The sequence below is a fragment of the Chrysemys picta genome, chromosome 11 (genome assembly GCF_011386835.1).
Source record: "Chrysemys picta bellii isolate R12L10 chromosome 11, ASM1138683v2, whole genome shotgun sequence".
Classification (NCBI taxonomy): Eukaryota; Metazoa; Chordata; order Testudines; family Emydidae; genus Chrysemys; species Chrysemys picta.
In genome coordinates this window covers 32,327,460-32,344,498 of record NC_088801.1, presented here as the reverse complement: position 1 = coordinate 32,344,498, position 17,039 = coordinate 32,327,460, and the positions used below count along the sequence as shown (strand labels likewise).

At 38.4% G+C, this 17,039-nt stretch overlaps 1 protein-coding gene across 4 annotated transcripts in view; it reads left to right on the top strand.

Moving 5' to 3' along the window:
- The window catches only part of PLA2R1 (phospholipase A2 receptor 1), a 94,218-nt gene that overhangs the window by 55,023 nt on the left and 22,156 nt on the right, over nt 1-17,039 (top strand). For all 4 annotated transcript variants that reach the window (XM_065560659.1, XM_005309420.5, XM_008178476.4 and 1 more), the window contains exons 14-23: nt 143-227; nt 975-1,107; nt 1,773-1,808; nt 2,649-2,806; nt 8,319-8,383; nt 8,945-9,048; nt 12,124-12,266; nt 13,353-13,470; nt 14,722-14,852; nt 15,461-15,605. In XM_065560659.1, coding sequence (XP_065416731.1) covers nt 143-227; nt 975-1,107; nt 1,773-1,808; nt 2,649-2,806; nt 8,319-8,383; nt 8,945-9,048; nt 12,124-12,266; nt 13,353-13,470; nt 14,722-14,852; nt 15,461-15,605 — 1,118 coding nt within the window. The remainder of the gene's footprint in view (nt 1-142; nt 228-974; nt 1,108-1,772; nt 1,809-2,648; nt 2,807-8,318; nt 8,384-8,944; nt 9,049-12,123; nt 12,267-13,352; nt 13,471-14,721; nt 14,853-15,460; nt 15,606-17,039) is intronic.

Sequence of the window (17,039 nt, the reverse complement as noted above, 5' to 3'; positions counted from 1 at the left end):
CATCACAATTTGACATATCTCAATTACCAGAATTTGCTATGGATTTGCAGGCTATTTATACATTGTAAAAAGGCTTTATGAAGCTAGACAAGACAAACATATCAGCATGTTCTTCAGCTGTTTTCTTTTTTGTCTGTCACAGGGCTGAAGAAAGACAATTCTGGATTGGATTTAATAAAAGAAACCCCTTGTCTGGAGGAACATGGGAGTGGTCTGATGGAACTCCTGTAAATACTCATATGCTATATATTCTAAGGACCTATTAAATTATTTCTGATCATGAGACCACAATTTAAAAGCAAACGTTCCAAATAGCCAAACTATATGGCCAGACAAAATGGACTCTTCCTTCACACTCATCCACTTCACTAACCATAATCTGCTTTTGAATTAACAGATTTAGTCACATCTCTTGTGCCACATCTTAAATGGTGGCAAGTTTTGACTTTGGCGCACACAGTGTGGGAGTATTATTTGAAATGCTACATGGCATTCAAAAGTACTAAAGCATTTCAAGGGCATGAAGAGACTCCCAGTAAAAAATATAATCCTTAGAATTGTATCTAGAAACATATTACAGCAAACACTCTCTATACTAACGATGAAAATAAGTGCAGAACGTAAATACAAAATGCAAATCATGCAACACTTTGAACATAGAGGAAAAATGACATTAGACATGGGGCAGCCCCTGTCAGGAATGGCAAAAAGTTACTGTTTAATGCTACTCAGTTAGCTATATGAAAAAGGGTTTGAAAATGAGCAAGGAGTACTGAATAGGGCCCGGGAAGAGAGTAGCTGTGGACCCCATTTTAAGAGTTCTTCACCATACTTCAGGTACCCCAAGTTTATCAGTTTTCTAATGGTGCAACGTATACATTTCAAAACACTTACGTTTAATTTTGTATTAAAACTTTTAAACATCTTATCTGGGAATCTCAGTCAGGGCTGAGGAAAGCATTGGTCTCTTGCAGGTTGTATCTGCATTTTTAGAGAGCATATATGTTGAAGATGATTCAAGAAATTGTGCTGCATACAAAGTAAATAGAACAGTCCTGCCATTGCATTGCAATGGGAAGCGTGAATGGATATGCAAAATACCAAAAGGTAAGAGTTGTTAAGCTATATTTTAATTTACGTATGCTACTTATAATTAGTCATTATGTTATAATGAATCATAGAATATCAGAATTGGAAGCGACCTCAGGAGGTCATCTAGTCCAACCCCCCCCCGCTCAAAGGAGGACCAATGCCCAGACAGATTTTTGCCCCAGATCCCTAAATGGTCCCCTCAAGGATTGAGCTCACAATCCTGGCCAATGCTCAAACCACTGAGCAATCCCTTCCCCCCAAAAGAGACAGGGGAAATGTTTCTGGGCCATAGAATGCTCTTATTCCATGCCAGAACTCTGTGTTGATGTCAATGGGAGTTCTGCTGCATAGAATGAAAGCAGGACTGTAGTACCCTTAGATTTTGGATTGAGATTGGTGTTCCATTTGCAGGATGGCCTTCAATATGCACATAGTTTAGAAATGACCTATACTGATGAGCAGTATGTGGTGATGAATGTTTAGCTGAAAATCTAGAACAAGTGCCTTACCTTATTGCTGAAAAATGTCATGTTAGTTTAAAAACTACGTGCCCAATATTTATTTTATTCCCTCTTGAATTTTCTACCTGACCAACAAAAGAAGTAATAGAATTTTTTGGTTAAATTCTACTATATGATTGGTGTGTGAAATATTGTTTCTTAATTATTATTTCTTTACAGGTGTTAAGCCAAAGAGTCCACAGTGGTACATAAATGGTATGAAAAAGCATGTTTTAGTTTTCACATCTTGAAAAGCTATTATGTGGAATTATATATTTAAGCTATAAGTAAAAATAATTAATAAAAGTTAAACTCCCATTAGGTAACATTGTAAGAATTATTGATCTCATTGCTTCTATAAGGCCCAATTTTGCCACTCTTAAGGCTGATCTTCACTTGGGGAGATCAACGCTGCTGCAATTGATGCAGCAGGAATCAATTTAGCAGGTCCTAACTAGACTTGCTAAATCAACAGCAGAGTGCTCTCCAGTCGACCCCGGTATGCCAGCTCTCCGTGAAGAGTAAAGGAAGTTGACCAGAGAGCATCTCCCGTCGATGTAGCGCAGTGAAGACACTGGGGTAAGTCAACCTAAGCTATGTTGACTCCAGCTACATTATTCACATAGCTGAAGTAGCATAACTTAGGTCGACTTACCCCCATAGTGAAGACAAGCCCCTAGTCATAGTGGGAGTACTCAACTAAAGATATCAGAATCTAGCCAAGAGCAGATGGTGTAGGAATTTGGTATCCTCTGAGACTCATTAAAATCAATGTGCCAAATTCTGCCTTTGCTTATATGCCATGCAGTCTCACTAATATCATTGGAGTTGCATGGGATATGATTCAAGCCAGAATTTGGCTTAGTATCTCTGTCAGTTTATAATATGTGATAGATCAAAGTTAATGAGAGGTTTTTTTATAATGGAATCTTTGTCCTGTGATATATAGTATATTCAGATATACGTTTTGTTAGTTGCAAAGAATTTTCCATGTAAGAATCGAAAGGAAGTCTTAAACCTTTTGCAACACATTTGAATCTTTTGCTTCTATTTTAGAACCACCATGGTCTTATTATCAAGGAGCAGAATACCTCTTTCATATTAGTGCCTCAGAGTGGACCAACTTTGAGTTCATCTGTGGTTGGCTTCGTGGTGAAATAGTCACAATACAATCTTCTAATGAACAAGAATTTATTCACAGTAGAATAAAACAGGTAACAAGACAAACCTTTGCAAAATTAAATGTCAGTACCAATAACATCTCTTGGCATTTCTGGTTTTCAGTTACCTTTTATAAAAAGTTGAAAGTCATATTATTTTAGAAACAATTCTGCTTATATTATTACTATTATCTTTACCTCTTACTTTATCATTCTAAAGGACCATCCTGCTATATGTTAGTAACCTTTTGGACTGGGGGGCAGTGGTAGTTGCAGTGGTCTGAGCCAATCAAGAGACAGGTCAGCTTGCTGCATAAGTGTCAAGAGAAACAAAAAACAGCTCCTTACTCCAAAGTTGTGGAAGTGCTTGGGAAGTGTTGAGTTCATGTAAAGGAGCTTCCCACACTGCATGCACTGTACCTATTTTATCATAAGCTTCTCCCTCTGTTCCACTCATCCCTCTGTGTCTGTGCAGGCCATAGGAGTTGTTGCAGCATCATTGAGTCCAAATTTGCCATCATGGTTCCTAGCTCAGTCACAGACTGGGGCTCTGGATGCAGTTGCATAAGGCCAGATTTGGTCTTATACAGTTGCACAACAATGCTCTCTTGTCATATAGTAAATTGTAGCTGGCCTTTGGGTAATGATACTGGAGAACATATTGAGGGCTTATCTACACAGTGGGGCAATGCACTGTATGGGGGAGTGACTTCTAAAGTGCATTAAGGTTTTTCACATTAACTGATAGAGACTGCTGGTGCTCCCTAAAGGTTCTCTAGTGTGTTTTAATGTAGTACTATTTCAAACAGCACTACTTTAAAGTGCACCAGCAGAATTTACATGGACCGATTAATGTCCAACATTAATGTGGGATGGATATATCTTTCTGCAGCTCAGCATCTCTTTCAGTTCTGGTATGTATGGGCTATTCTCCTGTCTGCAATTTTGAGGGCATTTCAATCCTGTAATACAGCCCTTGCTGATTATGTCCCTTACTCTGGATTGCATCCATATCTTCTGTCTCAGCAGTTCAGTGGTGGTTCGCTTTGCTCCCAAGCATTTCTTTTCCAACTTTAATTTTAATTGTTTTTTGGGAAGTAATGAGCAACCTTCCTCCCGTTCCCTTGAGCAATGTTGTGGTCTCAGTCACAGCCTCCCTACCAGACTTTTCTGCTCCTCCTCAGGCATGTCAGAGTTGCCCAGAACTCACCAGGCTAAAGCAGAGTGGTATTCTCATATGTGAGGCAGCATTTATAGGTTCTCCAGAGGGTGAATTATGACCTGCCTGTTCACAGCCAGCCAACCCTCGCTCTGCCAGAGCACAGGGCCTTAGAGTTGGACTGGCATGTCGGGTTCCCCACCCTGAGGAGCTGCGACTCTAATGCAGAAAAGCCCAATGTGCAGACGCAGAACATGTCAGGGAAAGAATCCAAGACAAGGGGAATGCCAGTCAGCCAGCTTTGGGGGCAAGTCCCAGCACAGACCTGGGCCATAAGGAAAAAACCCTTAAGGGGCACCATGTCATTCCTGCCTTTTCACACACACCCCCAACCTCCAGATAACAAAGTGCGTCCTAAGCTCCTTGGGGAAAGAGGCAGACTTCTAAACAGCTCCCCTTCTTCCCAACAGCAAATCCAAGGACTCTAGCAATGAGACCTCATCTCCCAGGCACGGTGCCACATTTGGCTACACCTCGCAAGACAGTCACTCCAAACAAATCCTGTGCTCATCCAAATTCACAGGTGCTCCCCTGTTTGTGGGAAAATTGGAGTTTGGTGGATGGTGCTTCCAAACCAAAACCATCCCTCTCCTCTCCACACAGTCACTATCCTGTCTGCTAGATGAGTTGGCAATTTTAACAGGAACCTCATTGTGTGTTCCATTTTGACAAGGTGCTGGTAAGAACCCCAGTATCTTTCTTGCCAAAGGTGAACTCATCTTCTCATGTCTCAAAGGAGATGATTCATCATTCTGTCCAAAACCATAGCCTCCTACAGAAAAGCTGTGGGGTAATATGGATGGTTCATAAAGCACTAAGGATCTATATCAAATGTAATGAATCAACAAGAAGACTGGGCTTCTTGTTCAAGTCCTTTCAAGGGCTCTTGCTATTGAAATGATCCCTGGACAGATGGATCAGGTTATGCATTGTAGAGGCATAGAAGACATCAGGTTCATCTATTGCTGGTGAAGTCAAGCACCTTTCATGAGGTTTATGATGACTGCATGAGCAGAAAGAATCTGTGTTTTTCGTTGCAGAGATCTACAGGGCAGCAGCATGGTTCTCTGTTAACACCTCTATTGGATACTACAAGGTGGATTTTCTATCCTCTTCAGAGGCCTCCTTTGGCCAGAAGGTGCTACATGCCACTTTAGCAATTAATTTTGGGAGGTGCTTTCCATATCTCATTTTTTATTACTCCTCCCTATTTCTGTTCACTGCTTTGTTATTTCTCATACATCTCATGAGAAACACTGGGTTGCAGAATGGGCAATTTCATACTCGATAATTTCCTTTCTGATAGCAGCATCTTCTACAACTCTACCTTCCCTGAATGGCTTCTTACCCAAGGAGCGAAATTTAATTTTTATATCTACAATTTGTAGGCCTGTTCGCCTCCTATACATGGTTTACTGGTTGGCATTGGATCTATTGTTGTTAAACATATTCTAGAAGGCTTTTATACAGCTTGGAATGAATCATGTGATGGCAAGCTGGAGAAGGGGACCTGACCAGCTGGGGTTGTTATAGCAGCATTGAACTGCACCCAGAAACTGCAGACAGCAGGGCAATAGCTCGTATGTATAAGAACTGAGGGAGATGCTGCTAGCAGATAGGAAATTATCAGGTAAAAAATTTCTCCTGAATGCTTTGAAGTCCTCTTCTTAAGCATACATCTCTAAAAGGTAATTGAAGGGCTGTACTTACTCCTCAGCAGTGCTGAGCAGGAATCGGTAATGCACAAGCTTCCCACTCACTAAGCAGCTCCAAAGCTGGCTGCTTTAGCCCTTGCACCACAGATCAACTTTTCCTCTGAATAGGCCAGTCCAGGGTGTCACTCCCAACTCCCATTCTTTAGAATGCTGCATACAATTGCTTCTGAATTAGAGCCCTTTGTTACTAAGGTAATTTGTATGAAAACCGGATTTTTGCTTCTAAATTATCATAATTCTCATTTGTATATGAAATCAGAATCTCCATAGCAATCGTTGTGATGTAATAAGCAGAGTATTATTATTATTTTAAATGGAAGAAATAGCTGCAGAAATAGATGAATTCCCAAGAAACAAAGAGCCTGTTTTCATTTAAATGTCCTTAGTAATAAAGAATGAAGGAAGAAAAAAAACCAACCACATAATAGCTATGATTCTGGTGCCTTAGTCAGAGCAATACTACACTCTGCAGCACTAATTTAAAAGATCACCAACTATTGCTGAGCCAAAAAGATATCAAGCTGTAATTGTTTACTGTCTACTTTTACTTTCAGCATGTAAAGTCCTCTCTGCTTTTACCTTAAAAAGTAAAACAAACACTTAAGCAGATTGTTTCTTAATGCAATAGGATTTTTTTAAGCTTTCAATGACTTACTAGCCTGTTTTCATCTGTAGTAGACAGTGAGAATTTTCACACAAAATATATTGAAAATGAATTTAAACAGGGATAGGTTGTAATGAAAGAACATCTTGTCCTTGTATACGTTGTACAGCAGATGTTTCAATCACCAGGTCTATTGCTTCTTATTATAGTTTATGCTCTGTTGAGATTATAACTTGGTTTTACTTAAAATATATATTTTATTCATGAAGTATATATAACGCTTACAAAATATTTTTCTGACTTAAAATCATTTTTAAAATGGTAAATCAAAATGATTATATGAAGATGATTTTACTTAACCATTTTTAAAAATAGCATTTTTTCATTTTAAAAACAAATAGTGGATATTTATTAATGGGTTGTCAAAAGAATAAGACAAGTTTTCAAGTCATGTTGCATGTAATACTGACTTTACCAGTATATCCTTCCAGGATCTAGGTAAGAAGAGGATTTGCAATTTTGTGTTTACAAAAAAAAAAGGCAGATTCTGCTCTCCAGTCTAATTAAATTATTAATGTAAATTTAATGTATATAAATAATCTAGAGTAACTCAACTTAATTCACTGGTTTTATGTCGGATTATGAGCATGATCCCATGTGGTATTGAGTGCCCTCAGTTCATATTTACTTCAGCAGGAGTCAAGATTGCTCAGCATCTCACAGGAGGCACTCAGCTCCTTGGAGGATCGGGTAATACTTGCCAATCAGGCCTTGTCTGCACTGGGGAAACATCAAATTGTTAAAACCAGCTGGAGCTGCAGGCAGCAGAACTATTCCTGTAACTGGTTTAGTTAAACCTCAGTTATAAAAACGGTTCTGGCCATCAGAGTCTTGTCTACACCGGAGCTCCAACTAGTTTTAAAGCCCAGTATAGCCAAGTGTTCTTGAGCTACAGTAGCTTCTACATGAAACACCGGACTTAATCCTGTTCTCTTCAGAGTGAATTGGAAGTTTTACCATTGACTTCAGTGGTAGCAGAAGCCTGGGCAACTATCATTAAAGTTGTAAAACGTTTGAATGGAATTAATGTGGTCCTTGCACTGATCACAATTAGGCATGAGAAACTTTTTTGAAGGTATTTCAAGATGTGACAAGGAGAATTTAAATTCCACATGTCTCAACACATCCCTGAAACTACACGGCGTGGGCTGAATGTTAGCCAGCACCCGCGGCACTCCCAGAGCACTCCCGGCCCAAGTTTTAGTTAGGGGTATATAGTACAAGTCATGGACAGGTCACGGGCTGTGAATTTTTGTTTACTGCCCGTGACCTGTCCATGACTTTTACTAAAAATATCTGTGACTAAAATATAGCCTTATCTATAAACACTCAACAATCATGTCATCCCAGAAGTGGTCCCCACCCACAGTTCGGGGAGAGACACATGTTGGCAGAGCAGTGAGTAGAAGCTAACATTGTTGCTGTCTGTATTGTATCTGTTCTCTGGATTAAAAGGAACACCTCACTCACTCTGAAATCTGTAATGTAGAACTGTAATAATAAAGCCGTTAAAAATGTGATGTAACCAACTTGCAAACTTTAATGACTGTTTAACATTTTAATACTATCCCTTTTAGTATTAAAAATTAAACTGCATTTTAAAAGTTAAATAAATTACCCGTTTTTAAAAAAAAATATATCTTAAGTAAACAAAACAAGTTCAGGTTCAGACCTGTGTAGCAATTTTCAGGTCACAGCACAATTTTACAAACAAGTTATAAATCCCTAAAATTAGCAATTTATCCTCTGTAAATCGGAGATCCAAATGCAAACTCTTGCTGTCCTTGCATGAATAGTCTCAGTGAAGTAAATGGGCCTACTCATATAAATTAAGGCAAACAGGATTTGGACTGGATGTTGCCCCCGTTGACCTTGGTGGGAGTAGGACTGGGTCTTAGGTGTTTGTTTATGCTTTACTAGGAGAACTATATGTAATTAAACACTGGTTTAAAAAAAAAATTCTTACAGCTATCAAAAAATGACATACGCTGGTGGATTGGATTGCACTCTGAAGTATCTAGTGATGGATTTTGGTAAGAATGTTCTTAAGTGTGCTTGAGATTTTTGTTTTGTTTTTGTCGGGGGGGTTTTTTGTTTTTGTTTTTTAAATTGAAATATCTTGTTTACAAGTTGTCCTTCAGTTTGTCAAAATAAGACTGTTTTATGACTGCATGGGGTGTCAAGGATCCACTTAGGTTATTGGGGGCGGGCTGTAATTCAGAATTTATTACTATTTTTTCCCCATTTTAACAGTATTTCTAGTGAAAGGGCTATGATGGATATAACACAATAATGTGAATAGGGGTTTTTGTGAGCTAATTAAGGGACGTTTTCTATCCTGTATCTGTTTGGTGGCATTTATTAATGTAGTGGCAATTTGAGGGGTGGAAAAAAGAAGAGAATGTCACTAAATGTTTAATAAAAACAACAAGGAGTCCGGTGGCACCTTAAAGACTAACAGATTTATTTGGGCATAAATATTTATTTTTTCGTGGGTAAAGAACCCACTTCTTCAGATTCATGGAGTGAAAATTACAGATGCAGGCATTACTATACTGACACATGAAGACTAAATGTTTAATGTTTCTATGCAGGTGGAGAGATGGGTCACCATTAGTATATGAGAACTGGAATGAAGGAAAAGAAAGATCTGTGCGCACACAAGGTGAAAGATGTGGCTTCATTTCATCACAGACAGGTCAATATTACATTTCCCTTTGTTGCATTAATCAAAAACTAATCATTTTATGGGCCTAAAGGGGTTATTGCACATTTTATTGCTAAATTAGATTGAGGTTTATATTTCTCTAGAACATGCAAAATAACCCACAATCTATTTTTTTTTTTCAGTAAGTGAACTCTAGATCAGGGGAGGGCAAACTACGGTCTATGGGCCAGATCCGGCCCGTCAGTGTTTTCAGTCCAGCCCACAGGATTGCCAGCCCTGTGGCACAGCGGGGCTAAGGCAGCCTCCTTGCCTGCCCTGACCCCATGCTGCTCCCAGAAGCAGCCAGCACCACATCCTTGCGGCCCCTGGGGGGGGCGGGGGGCGGGGCAGAGGGCTCTGTGCGCTGCACTCACCGGCAGGCACCGCCCCCCACAGCTCCCATTGGCCAGGAACAGGGAACCGTGGCCAATGGGAGCTTCGGAGGTGGTACCCACAGGCCTAAGCCCCCTAACCCCCTAAGTTGAGCCCCCTGCCGTATCCCTCCTGCACCCAAACCCCCTGCCCTGAGCCCCTTCTTGCACACCGCACCCCCTCCCATATCCCACACTCCCTTCTGCACCCCAATCTGCTGCCTCAGCCCTACATTCATGGCCCTGCATACAATTTTCCCACCCAGATGTGGGCCAAAAAGTTTGCCCATCCCTGCTCTAGATAGTGACACTCTTATTTGGAACAAAGCAATAGCAAAATAACCTGAAAATAGTCCCAGAGACTGACTCAAAGCATCTAAAACAAATATTAAAAATTCCAAATTTTTAATATCAAAATTATAAATTATCCAGTCATACAATGAATCTTCAGTGCGTATTAGACATTTTTCTTGCACAGCAGTAAAACTAATGCACTGCCAGTTTTCAGACAGTTTTTCATCCCAAATGAGTTGGATTGATTTAGTAATGGTTTTTAGTACTTTTGTAAATTGTATTTATGCCAACACAAAACTTTACTAACTCAGTGCTCTAGCTTGATTTTGGTTCTTTAGCCAATTTGCTTAAGGATTGTTGGCACAATGTTTTGTTATTCCCTTGTCAGCTCCTTGCATCATTAGCTGGATCTATATTTTTGCTACTGTTATCAAAATTACAGTGTTGCCAACTCAGAATTTTATCATGAATCTTGTGATATTGGATGTTTTTCTTAATGCCTGATGTCATTTGGTAACTTAAGAGGCTCAGCTTTGGGTTTTTTTTATTAAATTAAATTAACTTTCTAGCCCTTGTGGCAGTGGAGAAAAGCTAAAAATTGTAACTAGGTGATCCCTAGGCTCAAAAAGCAGAAGTCAAATTTTAAAAAGAACCTAAAATGTATTATTTTTAATAATCTCATGATTTTTGGGGATCTTACTTATAATTTTGGGGGTTGGCAATACTGTAAGTTCTAGGTGTCAACCAAAAGGATGTTTGCTGTTTGTCAAAATAGATTCAGTGTTGAGAGTAGGCTGAGTGGCAAAGTTGTGTAGTTTTGTTACCTTGTAAGAAGCAGTGTTTTGAAGTGACGATGAGAGCAACCAAAGGTGAAATATGTAGGCAAGTGGTGTTACTATTTACCGGAGGGGCACATGGATTGCATCAACTATGGTAGGATCCGCTGCTCCATCATGGAGTAACCAAGGTACTGCTGTGTTTTGAGAGAGAGCATGGCTGTCCTCATGGCCAAAAGTGAAGATGTTTAGTAGAGCTTGCAAGAAAGAGAACAGATGAAATCAGACAAAACAGGACTTTTAGGCTGAGTTTGAAATGAGACCCTGTGATTATTTACTCTTTTTTATTTTCTAGTATGGGTCATCACAGTCTACCAACACAATCAGGAATATTTTAGAGCATAGTAGCTGAATTGAGCTGGGACTCCACTCCTGCTACTCCCCAGGGAGCTGCTGATGCTCAGCACCTCGGAGCATCAGCCCCTTTATGTTGTATAATTCTCAGCAATAAATTGCCACTAGAGGGTTGCACACTTCATTGCTCATGTAATTCAAGTTGTGTGTTATCCAACTTACATGTAAATGTAGCTGAGGGTGAAGGGGCCTGGCCAGAAAGTTGGAAGGAGCTTGTGTGGGGAGGGGCATAGCAGGGGGGTGAAAGGAGCAATTTGCCTGCCTGAAGGTGGGGGCTGGCTGGCCAGATTGGCAGGGGTGAGGGGGAAGGGCAAGAGGCCCGGCTTAGGGAACTGGCCAAGGTGAGAGCAAGGGCCCCAGAATGGTGTACAGCTCAATCTACATAAGCAAGGAAATGTGTAGCCCTCAAGTAAGCTTCTGTCTGTGATATTTGTAGACAGCAGCAGAGAGCGACAGGGAGCTTCCTCTACCTCTAGCATCAAATGGGCAGTCTGTGGGTTTGTTTTTAGTGAAAATCAAACTTTTCTGGATTTCAAATTTTGAAATTTGGGAATTGACCAGATGCAGTTTTCAAAAGTCATTGTGTTCTACAGATTTGAGCTGGTTTAAAAATTTCCATTGACAGTTTTGTTGAAATTGAAATGGTTTGCAGAAACATGTTGATTCTGACAAATTTTCAACAGAAATAAGTCTAAATGTTTCACTTTGATAGTGCTGAAATATTTTTGTTTTGATTCCTTTTGTTCATATTATATTAAAATATTTAAATAGTATATTTAATATGAATATATATTTAATATTTTAATATAATATAAAAACTAAATGAATTAAAATGATAGAAACAAAACACTTCAGCTCTATTGAAATAAAATATTTCAAAATGATCCCAAATCAGTTTTTTTCTGAATTTTCATTTCACAGCAAATCTCAAAATTTCAGCTTTTTGTTCCAATTCAGAATGAAAACAAAATTGAAAATGTCAGTATTTCCAGCGGAATGTAAATTCCAGTTCTTGGCCACCTCTAATATAGAAAGACAGAGAGAAATACCATTGAGTCAAATGTAGAGCCTTGTGTCATTTGGCCAATAAATTTATAGCAATATTAACAATAACATCTGAGAAATAGTAATTTTTAGTCATCAAATTGATGTACATAGCAACTTTTCTAACATGAATGTAACAACATAATTTCTATAATTATTTTTCACAGGACTCTGGGGTGATGAAAACTGTACCATTTCTCTTCCTTCCATTTGTAAGCGTGAAATTGTATGGATAATAGAGAGAGAAATTCTAAAAGACCAGAACCAGCAAGGAGTATGTCCCAAAGGATGGCTGTACTTTGGATTCAAGGTAAAAAATATATATATTTTTGTTTATTCAAAACCCATTACAAATGTGTGATAGTGAGTGGACTATTTAAGGATATTACAAATGATTGAAGATACTGTTTTCCCTTTTGACAACAGGCTTTTTAGGCATATAAATATAGGCCCCAATTCTGCAAATGATTATGCTGACCAGTACTTCTATACACAAGTAGTCCCATTTAAGTTATAGAATGTTTTGACTTTGTTGAGTAAAATGCGAGTGCTTGTGTGTGAAGTTACTCGTGTTTTTGTGTCACATATATTCAGTGTCTGCAGGATTGGGGCCTTAGCCTGTTCCGTACCCCAATTAAGACATATGCACCTAGAAGGCTTTTATTGCCTAGGAATGTGATTCCAATATGACAAGAAGGCTGTGTGCTAAATGGAGCCCTGTATTTTTCCTTCAGAGATTGTCACATTCCTATACAGGTTGTTACAATAATGTTCAGAAAAGATTATAAACCTAAGTCTATTCACACACTAGAGTTGCAGTGATAAAATTTTCTTTCGGTTTATATTAAACCTGTGTATTCTGTAACCCCAGGACAGACAGGTAGCCAGACTCATCCCTGGTTAAACTCCACTGACTTTGGGGGTAAATTGGGCCCAAGGAACATTTCACCTTTAAACTGGTTTGAATCCAGCCCTGATCGGTTGTAACTGAAAATTAATACCAAGAATGTAGAAGAGATGTGTTTATGTAAATAAATGTTTACTTTTCAGTGACCTGTTTGAATTGATTTGATGGCTTCAGCCCAGTTCTTGGTGGGCAGTTTTCCACATCACAATATTCATGACCCAACTGATCTTGATTTTTCACTCTTGTTGACAGTCTTGGCAGAGAGGCCTAGATACTGAAAGAGCATGGACACTGCCCTGCTTCCCTTTGAAATGATTGTCATTCTTGCTTAGGGTTCAAACACAATGGCAGGCCATTGCCTTTGTTGTACCTATTCTGTGGGTAATCAGAAGACGATAGTCTACAAGGCTGTCAATACAGCACCTTTAACAATCACCAAACTCATTTTAAAATGTAAAAAAATTAAACATTTTTTGCTTTTGGGAATAGTGCTTTTTGATACAAATTCCAAAGGATCCAGACCACCTGACGAACTGGTATTCTGCCCAAACTTTCTGCAGTGAACAGGATGGGTCACTAGCTTCTATTGAAAATGAAGTAGAACAAGGTACTTTACTGACCATACCGTATTGCATTATAATAAAGATGACACTTTATTTATTTTATTAGTAAAGTAAAGCATAATCTTAATTACAGGACTGGGAATTAAGAACACTCACATTCCAAATCTGGCTATGCTACTAACTCTCTCATGTGATTTTGAACAATCTTTTTAAAATCTCCATTCCTCAGTTTCTCAAACTATGAAACGGATAATATTTCCTTGTGTTCCTCAAAAGTGTATTTTGAGGATTAGTTATTGTTTGCACAACACTTTGTGCTTACATATAAAGGTGATGCATGAATTAGAAATGCCAAAGATAGAGGGATACATTTTTAAAGATTGCTTTATAAAATTCCTATATTGGGAAAACAACATTATAATATTTTAAAATCTACCTAATTAAAAATAATGGTAATAATGATGAAAAGCTAGTATCCTTGTTACATGAATGTAGTGCATTGGGTCTTATCTGCACTATATTAGATTGTCTTTTTATAGCAGGGGTCCGCAACCTTTCAGAAGTGGTGTGCCGAGTCTTCATTTATTCACTCTAATTTAAGGTTTCGCATGCCAGTAATCCATTTTAATGATTTTAGAAGGTCTCTTTCTATAAGTCTATAATATACAACTAAACTATTGTTGTATGTAAAGTAAATGATGTTTTAAAAATGTTTAAGAAGCTTCATTTAAAATTAAATTAAAATGCAGAGCCCCCCAGATCTGTGGCCAAGCCCCAGGCAGTGTGAGTGCCACTGAAAATCAGCTTGCGTGCCGCCTTCCGCACGTGTGCCATACGTTGCCTACCCCTGTTTTATAGACTCTACTTCGGACTGGTCAGAGTAACAAACACCTGTGCACTTGGCACTTTTTATATTCCCTGTTCAAAAAAGTCCCAGGTTAAAATTTGTCATGTGTGTAAAGGTTTTTTTAGCTGAACTAAAAATCTAGCCGTCAAGCTTTGTTACACGGTCTAATTTTTAACTACCATGGAGAAATGCATGTTCAGTGAAACAGTCATATCAAAAAACTAAAATTGTTCCAACTGCTATGGGAACCTCTTCAACCCTAATTAGATAATGGTCTAGATCCTGACCCCACTGAAGTCAATCAGTACCAAGAAATTTAAGATTAGATGGAAATGAAATGCTGCTAGTGCTCTTTCCTTCTAATAAGGACAATACCTATGAAATGACATTGGCTGGTAAGTTGGCTTACAATAACGAATGTGTTAAAATTCATGCTTTCTTTTTGCAGCTTTCATAACAATGAATCTGTTTGGACAGAAGACTAGTGTTTGGATAGGTCTGCAGAGTGATGATTATGAAAAATGGGTGAATGAACATCCGAAGGTATATTCCAATTGGTCTCCAGTTGAAGTAGTTCATGTAAGTTTTATGAAATGTGTTTTGTGGGGAGGTGTTGTTTTGTACATAATGATAAATGATTTTTTAAAAGGATAGGGCCTGATTTTTGACAGGGGCTCAACCTGGGCTCACTTTTGCACATCCGAATAATGGGGGGTACAGTTTCATAGGTCCAATTAAATGTGGGCAAAAATGATCCTCTGTAGACATCTAGCTATTTGATTTACACCACCAATGGGGTAGACGCACATATCGAATAATTTACTCCTACAGCTATTTACAGGCACAAAATTGGGGGCATAACAAGTGGTAATGAGTTTTTTAAATCTGCTCCAAAGAGACTGGGGAATCAAAATTATCATGAAGTATACTGTGCAGTGTATTGCTTTATGCATAGAGAAATATTTAGTTAGTTCTGATTTCACATTCTTTCAACTGAATTATGCAAAATTTTCATTATGATGTTTCAATTTTTAATTATGATGTTGTACATTGGAATGTTCATGTTTAGTGACTGTCAGCTGGTTAATCTTCTGCATGCTTTCTCTTGTAATGATTTTTATTTTAATCAGTTAAGAGTTGGTTTTTAGGCAGTGCTTATTCATTATCATGTTATATGTTTATTACAGGGTCAGAGATATAACAGTGCTAATATTCAAGAACAAGTTCCGTTGTGTACCTTGGTATCAAATAACCCTAATTTTCATTTTACGGGAAAATGGTACTTAGAAAGCTGTCAGAAAAATTATGGTTTTATCTGCCAAAAGACTCAAGGTAAGGATTTGTTTGTTTTACTCTCACCCCTCTCCGATGTTAATTAACTTACTCACTTTCTTCTCTCTCAGATGTGGTATGTTGTAGAAATTCTTTATAAACCATGGAATGTAAATTACCTCTTACATGGTTTCATGTCAACAGCCTAAAACTACAAATTATCTGTAGAATTTTGGATAAATCAACATTGCTACATGAGCAATACGAAGAGTATTATCTTTGTTTTTTTCTTCTGGCTATACATTGCATATCTTAGATCATGGAGGGAAACAGGTATTTGGGGTGATGCATAACTTGGAGTAATGGTATGAAATTTGACTAACCACCAGAAAAAACTACTGAAAATGAGATTCAGTAGGAGACCTTTAAAACTGGATTATAGAAAACTATAGGAAAAAGTACTGTAGAGAACAATCCACACAGACAGGAAGATAGACTAGAAGACCTAATATAGTTGGGTTTTTTCCATAGATTCCAAGGCCAGCAGGGACCATTGTAATCTTCTAGTCTGACCTTCTGTATAACGCAGGCATAGAACTTCTGCAAAATAATTCTTAGAGTGTATCTTTTAGAAAAACATCCCATCTTGATTTAAATATTGGGACCCCCATTAGAAACACTGCCGTTTGATTCCCCATTTACAATTACTTTTTTGAGACCTATCATTTAGCCAGCTTTTAATCCATTTAATGTGTCCCATGTTATTTTTATTATAGAGACAAGGTGGTTGAGGTAATATCTTTTATTGAACCAACTTCTCTTGTTGAAAGAGACAAACTTTAGAGCTACACGTAGCTTTTCTCACTTGGGATGGGTCATTTAGTCATTTGTTCAGAGCTTCGTTTGTAGAAACGTTCTTCCAGAGGGAAGAAGCAGGAATGAAGACAAAAGGGAGATGATGCAGCTGCCCTTTATATTCTTTTGCCATGTGGCTTGTACTTCCTTTGTCCCAAACACAAGCTGCCCGGCACATGGCATGGATAAGCCTTAGAATTCTGTCCATACGGATACCAAATGCCTTGCTGACTCATGAAGTGTATTCCCAGGTTCCTTGCAATGGGTTCATTGTACAGTTGACTACCCTTGAAGGGCCATCGGACAGGCTAGGCACTGCTGATGCTAATCTGTCTGGGGACGTCAAACAGAAACACAGCACAAGATTGGAAATACAGATATACTTCACCATACAAAGATGATACAAAAATATAAACAAGATGATCATACTTGGCAAATTATAACATTTTCGCTATTTTTATAGCTGTCTTCTCTTCCCCTCTAAACATGTTGGTATTTTTCTACCAGTAGGGCCTTCTTCCTTGATTGTGGGCATCCAATAAAGAGTTCCTGAATAATTCCCAATTATCATTCACGTTTTTCTGATTTTAAATTCTTCCTCCCAACTGATTTGGCTCATAAATGTTTTCAGCTTTGTGC